This window comes from Ictalurus furcatus, chromosome 1 (assembly GCF_023375685.1).
Source record: "Ictalurus furcatus strain D&B chromosome 1, Billie_1.0, whole genome shotgun sequence".
Taxonomy (NCBI): Eukaryota; Metazoa; Chordata; class Actinopteri; order Siluriformes; family Ictaluridae; genus Ictalurus; species Ictalurus furcatus.
In genome coordinates this window covers 345,481-359,236 of record NC_071255.1, presented here as the reverse complement: position 1 = coordinate 359,236, position 13,756 = coordinate 345,481, and the positions used below count along the sequence as shown (strand labels likewise).

Sequence of the window (13,756 nt, the reverse complement as noted above, 5' to 3'; positions counted from 1 at the left end):
TGATGAGATGGGCCTCGGCAAAACCGTACAGACCGCCGTGTTCCTCTACTCGCTCTTCAAAGAGGTGTGTACTCACCTGTTCCTGAACCGTCCACTTTAACACCCTGTCATATTTACAGTGCAACATCTGTAGTTCTAAAAGTGTTCTCTGTGTGTGTGTGTGTGTGTGTAGGGTCACTCTAAAGGCCCGTTCCTGGTGAGCGCTCCTCTCTCCACCATCATTAACTGGGAGCGGGAGTTTGAGATGTGGGCTCCGGACATGTACGTGGTCACGTATGTGGGAGATAAAGACAGCCGAGCCGTGATCCGCGAGAACGAGTTCAGCTTCGAGAATCACGCCATCCGGGGAGGAAAGAAAGCGTCCAGGATGAAGGTGTGTACCTTGTGGAGGTGTTCGGTGTCTCGAACAGACGTGGTGATGTATTTCCTGACTCTGTATGACATGCTGCTGTCTGTGACACAATAAAGGACAAAGTCACAGAGAGAAACAGACTCGCAGTAAAAACCACACCAGCGTCAGACTCGGGTAGGGGGCGTGGCCTAACCATGCTGCCCACCAAACCCCATCCCCCCCAAAGACATGTTATTGGATGTCGCGGCTGCGTAATATCATATAGAGACCATTACATTTTAAGCAGGCATGGCCAGTGTTCCACATATTGGATGTGTTCAACATGTTGTTTGTTTACAGTGTTGTTTGTTGTTTGTTTACAGAAGGAGGCAGCAGTGAAGTTCCACGTGTTGTTGACGTCGTATGAGTTGATCACGATTGATCAGGCCGTGTTGGGGTCTATAGACTGGGCGTGTCTCGTAGTGGATGAAGCCCACCGCCTAAAAAACAACCAGTCCAAGGTGAGGACACACACACACACACACACAATAACGTTAAAACAGCCAGGGTTAGATCTTAATGGACACACCCCCCGTTACATATTTATAACTATTTAAAACGTAATTGAATGAGAATGTATTAATGCTTAATAAATGAATATTCATGATCATGATTAATGATCAATTTAAAGAGTGCAAATTATTCTTTATTAATAAATAGAACAGTGAATCCACTGTAATTAGTGACGACACCTGCTGGCCAGAGACATGATCTGATATTCATCTCTCTCTTTCTCTCTCTCTCTGTCTGTCTCTGTGTGTGTGTGTGTGTGTCTCTCTCTCTCTCTCTCTCTCTCTCTCTCTCTCTCAGTTTTTCCGGGTGTTGAATAATTATCCTTTGCAGCATAAGCTGCTGTTAACGGGAACTCCACTACAGAACAACCTGGAGGAACTGTTCCACCTGCTCAACTTCCTCACTCCTGAGAGGTTCAAGTACGTGTGTGTGTGTGTGTGAGAGAGAGAGAGAGCGAGAGAGAGAGAGAGAGAGAGAGAGAGACTGTGCATCCAGATTTAGCCAGGTAAACGGACAGGTGTGCCTTAAGGGTGGAGCTTAAGTTACGTCTGATCAGCCAACTGCAAATGTCATAACCTTGCTGTGATGTCACGTGATCAAGATTGGGATTGGTTAAACAAATCGAAATTAGGCTCCGCCCTCACTATCAGAGGCACACCTCCGCGTCTGTCTGATAAATATTTTGAACATGTTGACAGTAGCTGATGGAGACACAACTGTACTGTGTGTGTGTGTGTGTGTGTGTGTGTGTGTGTGTGTTACAGTAATCTGGAAGGATTTCTGGAGGAGTTTGCGGATATAGCTAAGGAAGATCAGATTAAGAAGCTGCACGATATGTTGGGACCTCACATGCTGCGGCGTCTCAAAGCCGACGTCTTCAAACACATGCCCTCTAAAACTGAGCTCATTGTCCGAGTCGAGCTCAGCACCATGCAGAAGTGAGACACACACACACACACACACTAAATACGGTGTCTGTGGTATGGAGCATGCTGTTCAGTGCTGTATTTTTATGGATGTAACCATGATTTTGTGTGTGTGTGTGTGTGTATGTCTACAGGAAGTACTATAAGTACATCCTCACACGTAACTTTGAGGCTCTGAACACGCGCGGTGGTGGGAATCAGGTGTCTCTCCTGAACGTGGTGATGGATCTGAAGAAGTGCTGTAACCACCCCTATCTGTTCCCCACCGCCGCTATTGTAAGCTTCCACCCAGTCTCTCTCGCCATAGGACTGTACCATTACACACCAATATGGGGGGGGGGGGGGTCTGTACATTTAAGTCATTAAAAACATTAGTTTTAGATTATAAATCGATATGATGTGTGACGTGAAGTGACATGTGACATGATGCTTGGTTTCTATTGGCTGTGGATGACAGGAAGCCCCTAAAATGCCCAATGGGATGTATGAAGGTGGGGCTCTCACAAAGTCTTCTGGGAAACTGATGCTGCTGTGTAAGATGCTGAGGAAGCTGAAGGAGGGGGGGCACAGAGTGCTCATCTTCTCACAGGTACACACACACACACACTTTTCTGTAACACTTACACATGCTTCACACACACACACACACACACACAAACTGTATGTCTTGTGCAGATGACGAAGATGTTGGACCTGCTAGAGGATTTCCTGGAGAATGAGGGATATAAATATGAGCGGATTGATGGAGGAGTGACGGGGGTGATGAGACAGGAGGCCATCGACAGGTTCAACGGTGAGACACTCTCTCTCTCTCTCTCTCTCTCTCTCTCTCTCTCTCTCTCTCTCTCTCACACACACACACACACGCACAAATATAATATATATCTATAAATAATAATTGATATATTTAAGGTGGATTTGTTTTCTCCTCAGCTCCTGGAGCTCCTCAGTTTGTGTTTCTGCTCTCCACACGCGCGGGGGGTTTAGGCATCAACCTGGCAACCGCAGACACCGTCATCATCTACGACTCGGACTGGAACCCACACAATGACATTCAGGTATCATGGATAGGGTACAATAAACACACACACACACACACACACACACACACTCAGTGTTCATGTTCTTCATTTCCCTCCAGGCATTCAGCAGGGCTCACCGTATCGGTCAGAACAGGAAGGTGATGATCTATCGGTTTGTCACCAAGGCATCTGTGGAGGAGAGGATCACTCAGGTCAGTGAGTCACTTTCATTTGGGATTGACTCCTTGACTGATTCACTTTCATTTGGAAATGAGTCCTTGACTGATTCACTTTCATTTGGAAATAACTCCTTGACTGAGTTACTTACAACAGGGTGTGTGTGTGTGTGTGTGTGTGTGTGTGTGTGTGTGAGTGCAGGTGGCGAAGAAGAAGATGATGCTGACTCACTTAGTGGTTCGACCCGGTTTGGGCTCGAAGGCGGGCTCCATGTCCAAACAGGAACTGGACGACATTTTGAAGTTTGGCACTGAGCAGCTGTTTAAAGACGACGCTGGAGAAGGTGAGGAGGAATAAACGAGTCGGTTAACCCTCGCTATACATTTGATCGTTGTTTAAAGGTTCGGTCCCAAACACTTGCAGGTTTATAAAGTGTCCAGGTGAGCTGATTGGTTGTGTGGTGTTAATGGCGTACCTGTTCCAGGTGATAATAAGGAGGAGGACAGCAGCGTGATTCACTACGATGATAAAGCCATTTCTAAACTGCTGGACCGGAACCAGGACGCCACTGATGACACGGAGCTGCAGAACATGAACGAATATCTGAGCTCGTTTAAAGTGGCCCAGTACGTGGTTAAAGACGAGGAAGACGAGGTGTGTGTGTGTGTGCACTGCATTTTCAGTGATAATTTATAGTAATATGATATTACTAAAATAAATTTATTGTATATTGTGCCCCTCTCGTGTGTGTGTGTGTGTGTGTGTGTGTGTGTGTGTGTGTGTGTGTGTGTGTAGGAGGAGGTGGACAGGGAGATCATTAAGCAGGAGGAGAGTGTGGATCCGGATTACTGGGAGAAGTTACTGCGTCATCATTATGAGCAGCAGCAGGAGGTGTTGGCCAGTCACCTGGGGAAAGGCAAGAGACCTCGCAAACCTGTCAACTACAACGACTGTTCACAGGAGGAACGAGGTAACACACACTGTCCGCTACCTTCACACTGCTCTCAACGTCCTTGCGAGTGTGCGCGAGGGACGGAGAGAGACTGATGCTTCTGCCTAATTACGTTGATTTAAAATAACATTAGATGTATTTTAACTTGAAGCAGATTGGCATGACGACCAGTCTGACAACCAATCAGATTACTCCGTGGCCTCGGAGGAGGGAGATGAGGACTTTGACGAGCGCTCTGAAGGTAAGTGTGTGTGTGTGTGTGTGTGTGTGTGTGTGTGTGTTTCTCTGATTTTCCAGATTTTTATCTGTTTTTATCACTGTTTACACTGTGAAAGACAGACAATGACTACGTTTACATGGACAGCAGTAATCTAATTATTGACCTTACTCTGAGTAAGATAATAATGTGATTAAGGTGTTTACATGAGTCGCTTTTAGAATACTCCTGTCATGTTCCCATTTTACATGTTTTAAAATATAATTAGATGAACAGCCGTTATCATTACATCATTACATAATGAATCATTACGTCACCGCGCCACGCCGTCCGACGTCACTCCAGAATCTCACGTATCAACATACAGTTCATAAATAAAATGGTAAATGGTCTGCACTTATATAGCGCTTCTATCCAAAGCGCTTTATGCTGTGTCTCGTTCACCCATTCACACACACACACACACACACACACCAATGGTAGCAAAGCTGCCATGGAAGGCGCTAACTTGCCATCGGGAGCAACTTGGGGTTCAGTGTCTTGCCCAAGGACACTTCAGCATGCGGAGTCATGTAGGCCGGGAATTGAACCGCCATCCCTACGATTAGTGGACAACCCGCTCTACCACCTGAGACACAGCTGCCACAGTCGTTATGGGACCGTATACAGTTTTGGGTGTTTTTATTTAAAAAAATTTTGAATCCTTTAAGTGCAGTTAATTATTTTGTCATGCTGTACGTGGTAATAGACAACTGCTTGAAGCGGTGGGCTGCGTCTCAAACCGCATACTTACCGTCTATATAGTAGCCGAGATGCATGTATTTTTCCCCACTACAGGCCTATAGTAGGCAAGTATAAGGTTTGGGACGCAGCCGAACTCTCTTATTCGCCGTAAAATGTTGAGCACTGCCGTGTGAGATCGTGTCCTGTCGCAAAATGCGGTGAAAACTCTCACATGACGTTCATAATGTGATTGAGGTGTTTACATGTCTGTAATACACGTCCATGATGCAACTAAAACAGGAGTACTCCACAAGTCTTAATTCGATTAGAGATTAATTCGAGTATGACCTTAATTAGGTTAAGGTAATTAAAAATTACGCAGCTAGTGATTCAGTAACCTCTTTCTCTCTCTGTCTATCTGTCTGTCTCTCTCTCTCTCTGTCTCTCTGTCTGTCTCTCTCTCTCTCTCTCTCTCTCTCTCTCTCTCTCTCTCTCTCTCTGTAGTGAACAACCGCAGGCCGAGTCGTAAAGGACTGAGGAATGATAAAGAGAAGCCGCTGCCCCCCCTGCTGGCCAGAGTGGGCGGAAACATTGAGGTCTCTATCGCTTATTATTATTATTATTATTATTATTATTATTATTATTGACTCATAACTGTCTGTCTGTCTGTCTCTCTCCTTGTGCAGGTGCTGGGTTTTAACTCCCGTCAGAGGAAGGCCTTCCTGAATGCAGTGATGCGGTATGGGATGCCTCCACAGGATGCCTTCACCACACAGTGGCTCGTCCGAGACCTGAGGGGCAAATCTGAGAAAGAGTTCAAGTATGTGGGTGTGGGAGGTGCTCTAAGAGACAGACAGACGGACACACAGACAGATGGAGGGTGGAAGGGCAGGTAGACAGACCGGGAGAGGTGGACTGAAGGAGGGATGGGTAAAAAAGGACAGACAGATAGGCAGAAACTGTCTGTCTCTCTCTCAGGGTGTATGTCTCTCTGTCTGTCTGTCTCTCTCTCAGGGCGTATGTCTCGGTCTGTCTCTCTCTCTCAGGGCGTATGTCTTTCTCTGTCTGTCTCTCTCTCAGGGCATATGTCTTTCTCTGTCTGTCTCTCTCAGGGCATATGTCTGTCTCTGTCTGTCTCTCTCTCAGGGCGTATGTCTCTCTCTGTCTGCCTCTCTCTCAGGGCGTATGTCTCTCTCAGGGCGTATGTCTCTCTCTGTCTGTCTCTCTCTCAGGGCGTATGTCTCTCTCTGTCTGTCTCTCTCTCAGGGCGTATGTCTCTCTCTGTCTCTCTCTCAGGGCATATGTCTCTCTGTTCATGCGTCACCTGTGTGAACCGGGTGCTGACGGAGCAGAGACCTTCGCTGATGGAGTTCCTCGAGAAGGGTTGTCACGGCAACACGTCCTTACACGCATTGGTGTGATGTCACTGATCCGGAAAAAGGTGTGTGTGTGTGTGTGTGTGTGTGTGTGTGTGTGTGAGAGAGAGAGCGCGCATTGTTCAGTGTAGTCACTGGCGTGTGATTGGTTGATGGTGTAGTCACTGGCGTGTGATTGGTTGATGGTGTAGTCACTGGCGTGTGATTGGTCTTGTCCTGCAGGTTCAGGAGTTTGAACATGTGAACGGTCAGTGGTCGATGCCATGGATGAAGGAGTTAGAGGAGAATAAAAGAGCAGCTGCTGTTGCCATGGGAGACGACCCCAAAACACCGTCTACTGGAACACCTGGAGACACACAACCCAACACACCTGCAGCAGGTGCTACCTCATGCTAAATTCATGCTAGCGTAATGCTAACCTCACAGCAGTGACAGTTCTGAGGTGATTATTAATACTGTGTAGAACATGTACGCTAACGTCGCTAATCTCCATTAAACCCTGATCAGAGGAGCTGTCCAGAGGGGAGGAGTCAGAACGAGAGATGGAGGACAGGATGGAAGGAGAAGGAGAGAAAGACACGAGGAGCACCCGCATACAGGACGACGAGGTACTGACCTCCAGACATCTGTCTGTCTCTATCCCTACTTCTGTCTGTCTGTCTGTCTGTGACCCTCTGTCTGTCTGTCTGTCTGTCAGGTGATTGAGATTCCTGATGATGGAGAGACCCCCCCGAGTCCGGAGAAGACAGGAGCAGGACAGGAGATGGAGGGAGACAGCACATCATCCTCACTGGAGAAGGATGGAGGGATGAAGGATACAGGAGGAGAAAGAGAGAAAGAGATGGAAGGTGAAAAAGAGGAGAGCTCTACCTGTTCTCCAAAAAATGAAGAGGTCAAAGGGGAAAGGTCAGAGGTCACCAGCACCTTAGATTCTTCTCAACCCAAAGGTCAGAGAGAGTTTTGCTGTATGTCAGTATCTACCTGTCTGTCTCTCTACTGTCTGTCTGTTTGTCAGTATTTCTTTGTCTAAGACTGGAGTGTAATAATGGGGGTGTGTGTTTGTGTGTGTGTGTGTTTGTGTGTCTTCGTTCTAGAAGAGTGCCGTGAGGAGAAGAGTGAGAAATCGGACAGCAACCTAACAGGAGAGGAGAAGAGAGGTACACATTCTCTCACACACACATACATACACATACACACACATACATACATACACACACACACACACACACACATACATACACACACACACACACATACACATACATACATACACACATGTACAGACCTTTGCACAGAGTGACTTTTATGTTTGTTCTTTGATCTCTTATATCTCTATCTTATTGTTATTTGTATAAATATCAAGAGGGGAGGGGGGGAAGCGGAGAGGAGAGGAGGGGGAGGAAGCGGGGGGAGATACCAGGAGCTGAGGGTAGTGATGAGTTCCCTCTGCCAGCTGGTCCTGAGACTGACTGACCTCTCACCTACAGACGTCACTGACACTCAGGACCTCATACTCAACCATTCACTTAACCCAGTTACAGACACCAAACAGGAGAAGTATTTATTGTATGAACAGAGTTAATAGCTGGAAGGTCATTGGTCAATAAATGGAGAGTAGACCGGGGGCAGTAAATGGGGAGTAGACCGGGGGCAGTAAATGGAGAGTAGACCGGGGGGCAGTAAATGGAGAGTAGACCTGGGGGCAGTAAATGGAGAGTAGACCGGGGCAGTAAATGGAGTGTAGACCGGGGGCAGTAAGTAGAGAGTAGTCCGGGGCAGTAAATGGAGAGTAGACCAGGGCAGACTACATGACCACGGTGACTGATGACAACAGAAGATAGATACTGAGGATGTACAGACTCTGTGAGCACGGGGCAGAGAGACAGGGAGACAGACAGACGGGTCACCGCCACCATCCATCCACCCTAACCCTGCCTACCACCACCCACCCTAACCCCGCCTACTACCACCACCCACCCTAACCATACATACCACCACCACCCACCATACTCCCGCCTACCACCACCGCCATACTCCCGCCTACCACCACCACCATCTACCCTAGCCCCGCCTACCACCACCATCCACCCTAGCCCCGCCTACCACCACCATCCACCCTAACCTCGCCTACCACAACCACCCACCCTAGCCCCGCCTACCACTACCATAGACCCGCCTACCACTACCATAGACCCTAACCCTGCCTACCACTACCATAGACCCTAACCCTGCCTACCACTACCATAGACCCTAACCCTGCCTACCGTCATAAACGTCATAAACATCCTAACCGCGCCTCCCACCACCCACCCTAACCCTATATACCACCACCACCCACCCTAACCCTATATACCACCACCACCCACCCTAACCCTATATACCACCACCACCCACCCTAACCCTATATACCACCACCACCCACCCTAACCCTATATACCACCACCACCCACCCTAATCCCGCCTACCACCACCCACCCTAATCCCGCCTACCACCACCCACCCTAATCCCGCCTACCACCACCATCTACCCTAATCCCGCCTACCACCACCACCCACCCTAACCCCGCCTACCACCACCACCCACCCTAACCCCGCCTACCACCACCATCTACCCTACTCCCGCCTACCACCACCATCTACCCTAGCCCCGCCTACCACCACCCACCCTAGCCCCGCCTACCACCACCACCCACCCTAACCCTGCCTACCACCACCACCCACCCTAACCCTGCCTACCACCACCACCCACCCTAACCCTGCCTACCACCACACCCCACCCTAACCCTGCCTACCACCACACACCCTAACCCTGCCTACCACCACCACACACCCTAACCCCGCCTACCACCACCACACACCCTAACCCCGCCTACCACCACCACACACCCTAACCCCGCCTACCACCACCACACACCCTAACCCCGCCTACCACCACCACACACCCTAACCCTGCCTACCACCACCACACACCCTAACCCTGCCTACCACCACCACACACCCTAACCCTGCCTACCACCACCACACACCCTAACCCTGCCTACCACCACCACACACCCTAACCCTGCCTACCACCACCACACACCCTAACCCTGCCAACCACCACCACACACCCTAACCCTGCCAACCACCACCACACACCCTAACCCTGCCAACCACCACCACACACCCTAGCCCCGCCTACCACCACCACAGACCCTAACCCCGCCTACCACCACCATAGACCCTAACCCCGCCTACCACTACCATAGACCCTAACCCCGCCTACCACTACCATAGACCCTAACCCCGCCTACCACTACCATAGACCCTAACCCTGCCTACCGTCATAAACATCCTAACCGCGCCTCCCACCACCCACCCTAACCCCGCCTTCCACCACCACCCACCCTAACCCCGCCTCCCACCACCACCCACCCAAATCACGCCTCCCACCACCACCCACCCAAATCACGCCTCCCACCACCACCCACCCAAATCCCGCCTACCATCACCCACCCACCCAAATCCCGCCTACCATCACCCACCCACCCAAATCCCGCCTACCATCACCCACCCAAATCCTGCCTACCACCACCCACCCTAACCCTGCCTACCACTACCATAGACCCTAATCCTGCCTACCACTACCATAGACCCTAATCCTGCCTACCACTACCATAGACCCTAATCCTGCCTACCACTACCATAGACCCTAATCCTGCCTACCACTACCGTAGACCCTAATCCTGCCTACCACTACCGTAGACCCTAATCCTTCCTACCACCACCACCCACCCTAGCCCTGCCTACCACCACCACCCACCCTAGCCCTGCCTACCACCACCACCCACCCTAACCTCGCTTACCACCACCCACCCTAACCTCGCTTACTACCACCCACCCTAACCTCGCCTACCACCACCACCACCCACCCTAATCCCGCCTACTACCACCACCCACCCCAACCCTACATACCACCCCCCACCCACCCTAACCCTACATACCACCACCCACCCTAACCCTATATACCACCACCACCCACCCTAACCCTATATACCACCACCCACCCTAACCCTATATACCGCCACCACCCACCCTAACCCTATGTACCACCACCACCCACCCTAACCCTATGTACCACCACCACCCACCCTAACCCTATGTACCACCACCACCCACCCAAACCCTATATACCACCACCCACCCTAACCCCGCCTCCCACCACCACCCACCCAAATCCCGCCTACCATCACCCACCCTAATCCCGCCTACCACCATCTACCCTAGCCCCGCCTACCACCACCACCCACCCTAACCCCGTCTACCACCACCATCTACCCTACTCCCGCCTACCACCACCACCCACCCTAGCCCCGCCTACCACCACCATCCACCCTAACCCCGCCTACCACCACCATCTACCCTACTCCCGCCTACCACCACCACCACCCACCCAAATCCCACCTACCATCACCCACCCTAATCCTGTCTACCACCACCATCTACCTTAATCCCGCCTACCAACCCCACCTACCACCACCCAACCTTACCCCGCCTACCACCACCACCCAACCTTACCCCGCCTACCACCACCACCCAACCTTACCCTGACTACCACCACCACCCACCCTAGCCCTGCCTACCACCACCACCCACCCAAATCCCGCCTACCATCACCCACCCACCCAAATCCCGCCTACCATCACCCACCCAAATCCCGCCTACCACCACCCACCCTAACCCTGCCTACCACCACCACCACACACCCTAACCCTGCCTACCACCACCACCACACATCCTAACCCTGCCTACCACCACCACCACACATCCTAACCCTGCCTACCACTACCATAGACCCTAATCCTGCCTACCACTACCATAGACCCTAATCCTGCCTACCACTACCATAGACCCTAATCCTGCCTACCACCACCACCCACCCTAGCCCTGCCTACCACCACCACCCACCCTAGCCCTGCCTACCACCACCACCCACCCTAACCTCGCTTACCACCACCCACCCTAACCTCGCTTACCACCACCCACCCTAACCTCGCCTACCACCACCACCACCCACCCTAATCCCGCCTACTACCACCACCCACCCCAACCCTACATACCACCCCCCACCCACCCTAACCCTACATACCACCACCCACCCTAACCCTATATACCACCACCACCCACCCTAACCCTATATACCACCACCCACCCTAATCCTATATACCGCCACCCACCCTAATCCTATATACCGCCACCACCCACCCTAACCCTATGTACCACCACCCACCCTAACCCCGCCTCCCACCACCACCCACCCAAATCCCGCCTACCATCACCCACCCTAATCCCGCCTACCACCACCATCTACCTTAACCCCGCCTACCTACACCATCCACCCTAACCCCACCTACCACCATCCACCCTAACCCCACCTACCACCATCCACCCTAACCCCACCTACCACCACCATCTACCCTACTCCCGCCTACCACCACCACCCACCCTAGCCCCGCCTACCACCACCATCCACCCTAACCCCGCCTACCACCACCATCCACCCTAACCCCGCCTACCACCACCATCCACCCTACTCCCGCCTAACACCACCACCACCCACCCTAGCCCCGCCTACCACCACCACCCACCCTAGCCCCGCCTACCACCACCCACCCTAACCCCGCCTACCACCACCATCTACCCTACTCCCGCCTACCACCACCACCCACCCTAGCCCCGCCTACCACCACCACCCACTCTAGCCCCGCCTACCACCATCCACCCTAACCCCGTCTACCACCACCATCTACCCTACTCCCGCCTACCACCACCACCCACCCTAGCCCCGCCTACCACCACCATCCACCCTAACCCCGCCTACCACCACCATCTACCCTACTCCCGCCTACCACCACCACCACCCACCCAAATCCCACCTACCATCACCCACCCTAATCCTGTCTACCACCACCATCTACCTTAATCCCGCCTACCAACCCCACCTACCACCACCCAACCTTACCCCGCCTACCACCACCACCCAACCTTACCCCGCCTACCACCACCACCCACCCTAACCTCGCTTACCACCACCACCCACCCTAGCCCCGCCTACCACCACCACCCACTCTAGCCCCGCCTACCACCATCCACCCTAACCCCGTCTACCACCACCATCTACCCTACTCCCGCCTACCACCACCACCCACCCTAGCCCCGCCTACCACCACCATCCACCCTAACCCCGCCTACCACCACCATCTACCCTACTCCCGCCTACCACCACCACCACCCACCCAAATCCCACCTACCATCACCCACCCTAATCCTGTCTACCACCACCATCTACCTTAATCCCGCCTACCAACCCCACCTACCACCACCCAACCTTACCCCGCCTACCACCACCACCCAACCTTACCCCGCCTACCACCACCACCCACCCTAACCTCACTTACCACCACCACCCACCCTAGCCCCGCCTACCACCACCACCCACCCTAGCCCCGCCTACCACCACCACCCACCCTAGCCCCGCCTACCACCACCACCACCCTACTCCCGCCTACCACCACCACCCACCCTACTCCCGCCTACCACCACCACCCACCCTAGCCCCGCCTACCACCACCACCCACTCTAGCCCCGCCTACCACCATCCACCCTAACCCCGTCTACCACCACCATCTACCCTACTCCCGCCTACCACCACCACCCACCCTAGCCCCGCCTACCACCACCATCCACCCTAACCCCGCCTACCACCACCATCTACCCTACTCCCGCCTACCACCACCACCACCCACCCAAATCCCACCTACCATCACCCACCCTAATCCTGTCTACCACCACCATCTACCTTAATCCCGCCTACCAGCCCCACCTACCACCACCCAACCTTACCCCGCCTACCACCACCACCCAACCTTACCCTGACTACCACCACCACCCACCCTAACCTCGCTTACCACCACCACCCACCCTAGCCCCGCCTACCACCACCCACCCTAACCCCGCCTACCACCACCATCTACCCTACTCCCGCCTACCACCACCACCCACCCTAGCCCCGCCTACCACCACCACCCACTCTAGCCCCGCCTACCACCATCCACCCTAACCCCGTCTACCACCACCATCTACCCTACTCCCGCCTACCACCACCACCCACCCTAGCCCCGCCTACCACCACCACCCACTCTAGCCCCGCCTACCACCATCCACCCTAACCCCGTCTACCACCACCATCTACCCTACTCCCGCCTACCACCACCACCCACCCTAACCTCGCTTACCACCACCCACCCTAACCTCGCTTACCACCACCCACCCTAACCTCGCCTACCACCACCACCACCCACCCTAATCCCGCCTACTACCACCACCCACCCCAACCCTACATACCACCCCCCACCCACCCTAACCCTACATACCACCACCCACCCTAACCCTACATATCACCACCCACCCTAACCCTATA

General features: G+C 52.9%; 1 protein-coding gene across 1 annotated transcript in view; it reads left to right on the top strand.

Moving 5' to 3' along the window:
* Positions 1-13,756, top strand: part of chd4b (chromodomain helicase DNA binding protein 4b) — a 38,077-nt gene that overhangs the window by 17,515 nt on the left and 6,806 nt on the right. The window contains exons 15-35 of the mRNA XM_053640576.1: positions 1-64; positions 173-373; positions 715-852; positions 1,202-1,323; positions 1,669-1,842; positions 1,965-2,106; positions 2,288-2,419; positions 2,506-2,623; positions 2,764-2,888; positions 2,972-3,064; positions 3,231-3,372; positions 3,514-3,683; positions 3,825-3,999; positions 4,136-4,222; positions 5,426-5,517; positions 5,608-5,741; positions 6,218-6,362; positions 6,520-6,676; positions 6,805-6,905; positions 6,995-7,244; positions 7,392-7,454. The exon at positions 1-64 is cut by the window's left edge and continues 128 nt beyond it. Coding sequence (XP_053496551.1) covers positions 1-64; positions 173-373; positions 715-852; positions 1,202-1,323; positions 1,669-1,842; positions 1,965-2,106; positions 2,288-2,419; positions 2,506-2,623; positions 2,764-2,888; positions 2,972-3,064; positions 3,231-3,372; positions 3,514-3,683; positions 3,825-3,999; positions 4,136-4,222; positions 5,426-5,517; positions 5,608-5,741; positions 6,218-6,362; positions 6,520-6,676; positions 6,805-6,905; positions 6,995-7,244; positions 7,392-7,454 — 2,825 coding nt within the window. The remainder of the gene's footprint in view (positions 65-172; positions 374-714; positions 853-1,201; positions 1,324-1,668; positions 1,843-1,964; positions 2,107-2,287; positions 2,420-2,505; positions 2,624-2,763; positions 2,889-2,971; positions 3,065-3,230; positions 3,373-3,513; positions 3,684-3,824; positions 4,000-4,135; positions 4,223-5,425; positions 5,518-5,607; positions 5,742-6,217; positions 6,363-6,519; positions 6,677-6,804; positions 6,906-6,994; positions 7,245-7,391; positions 7,455-13,756) is intronic.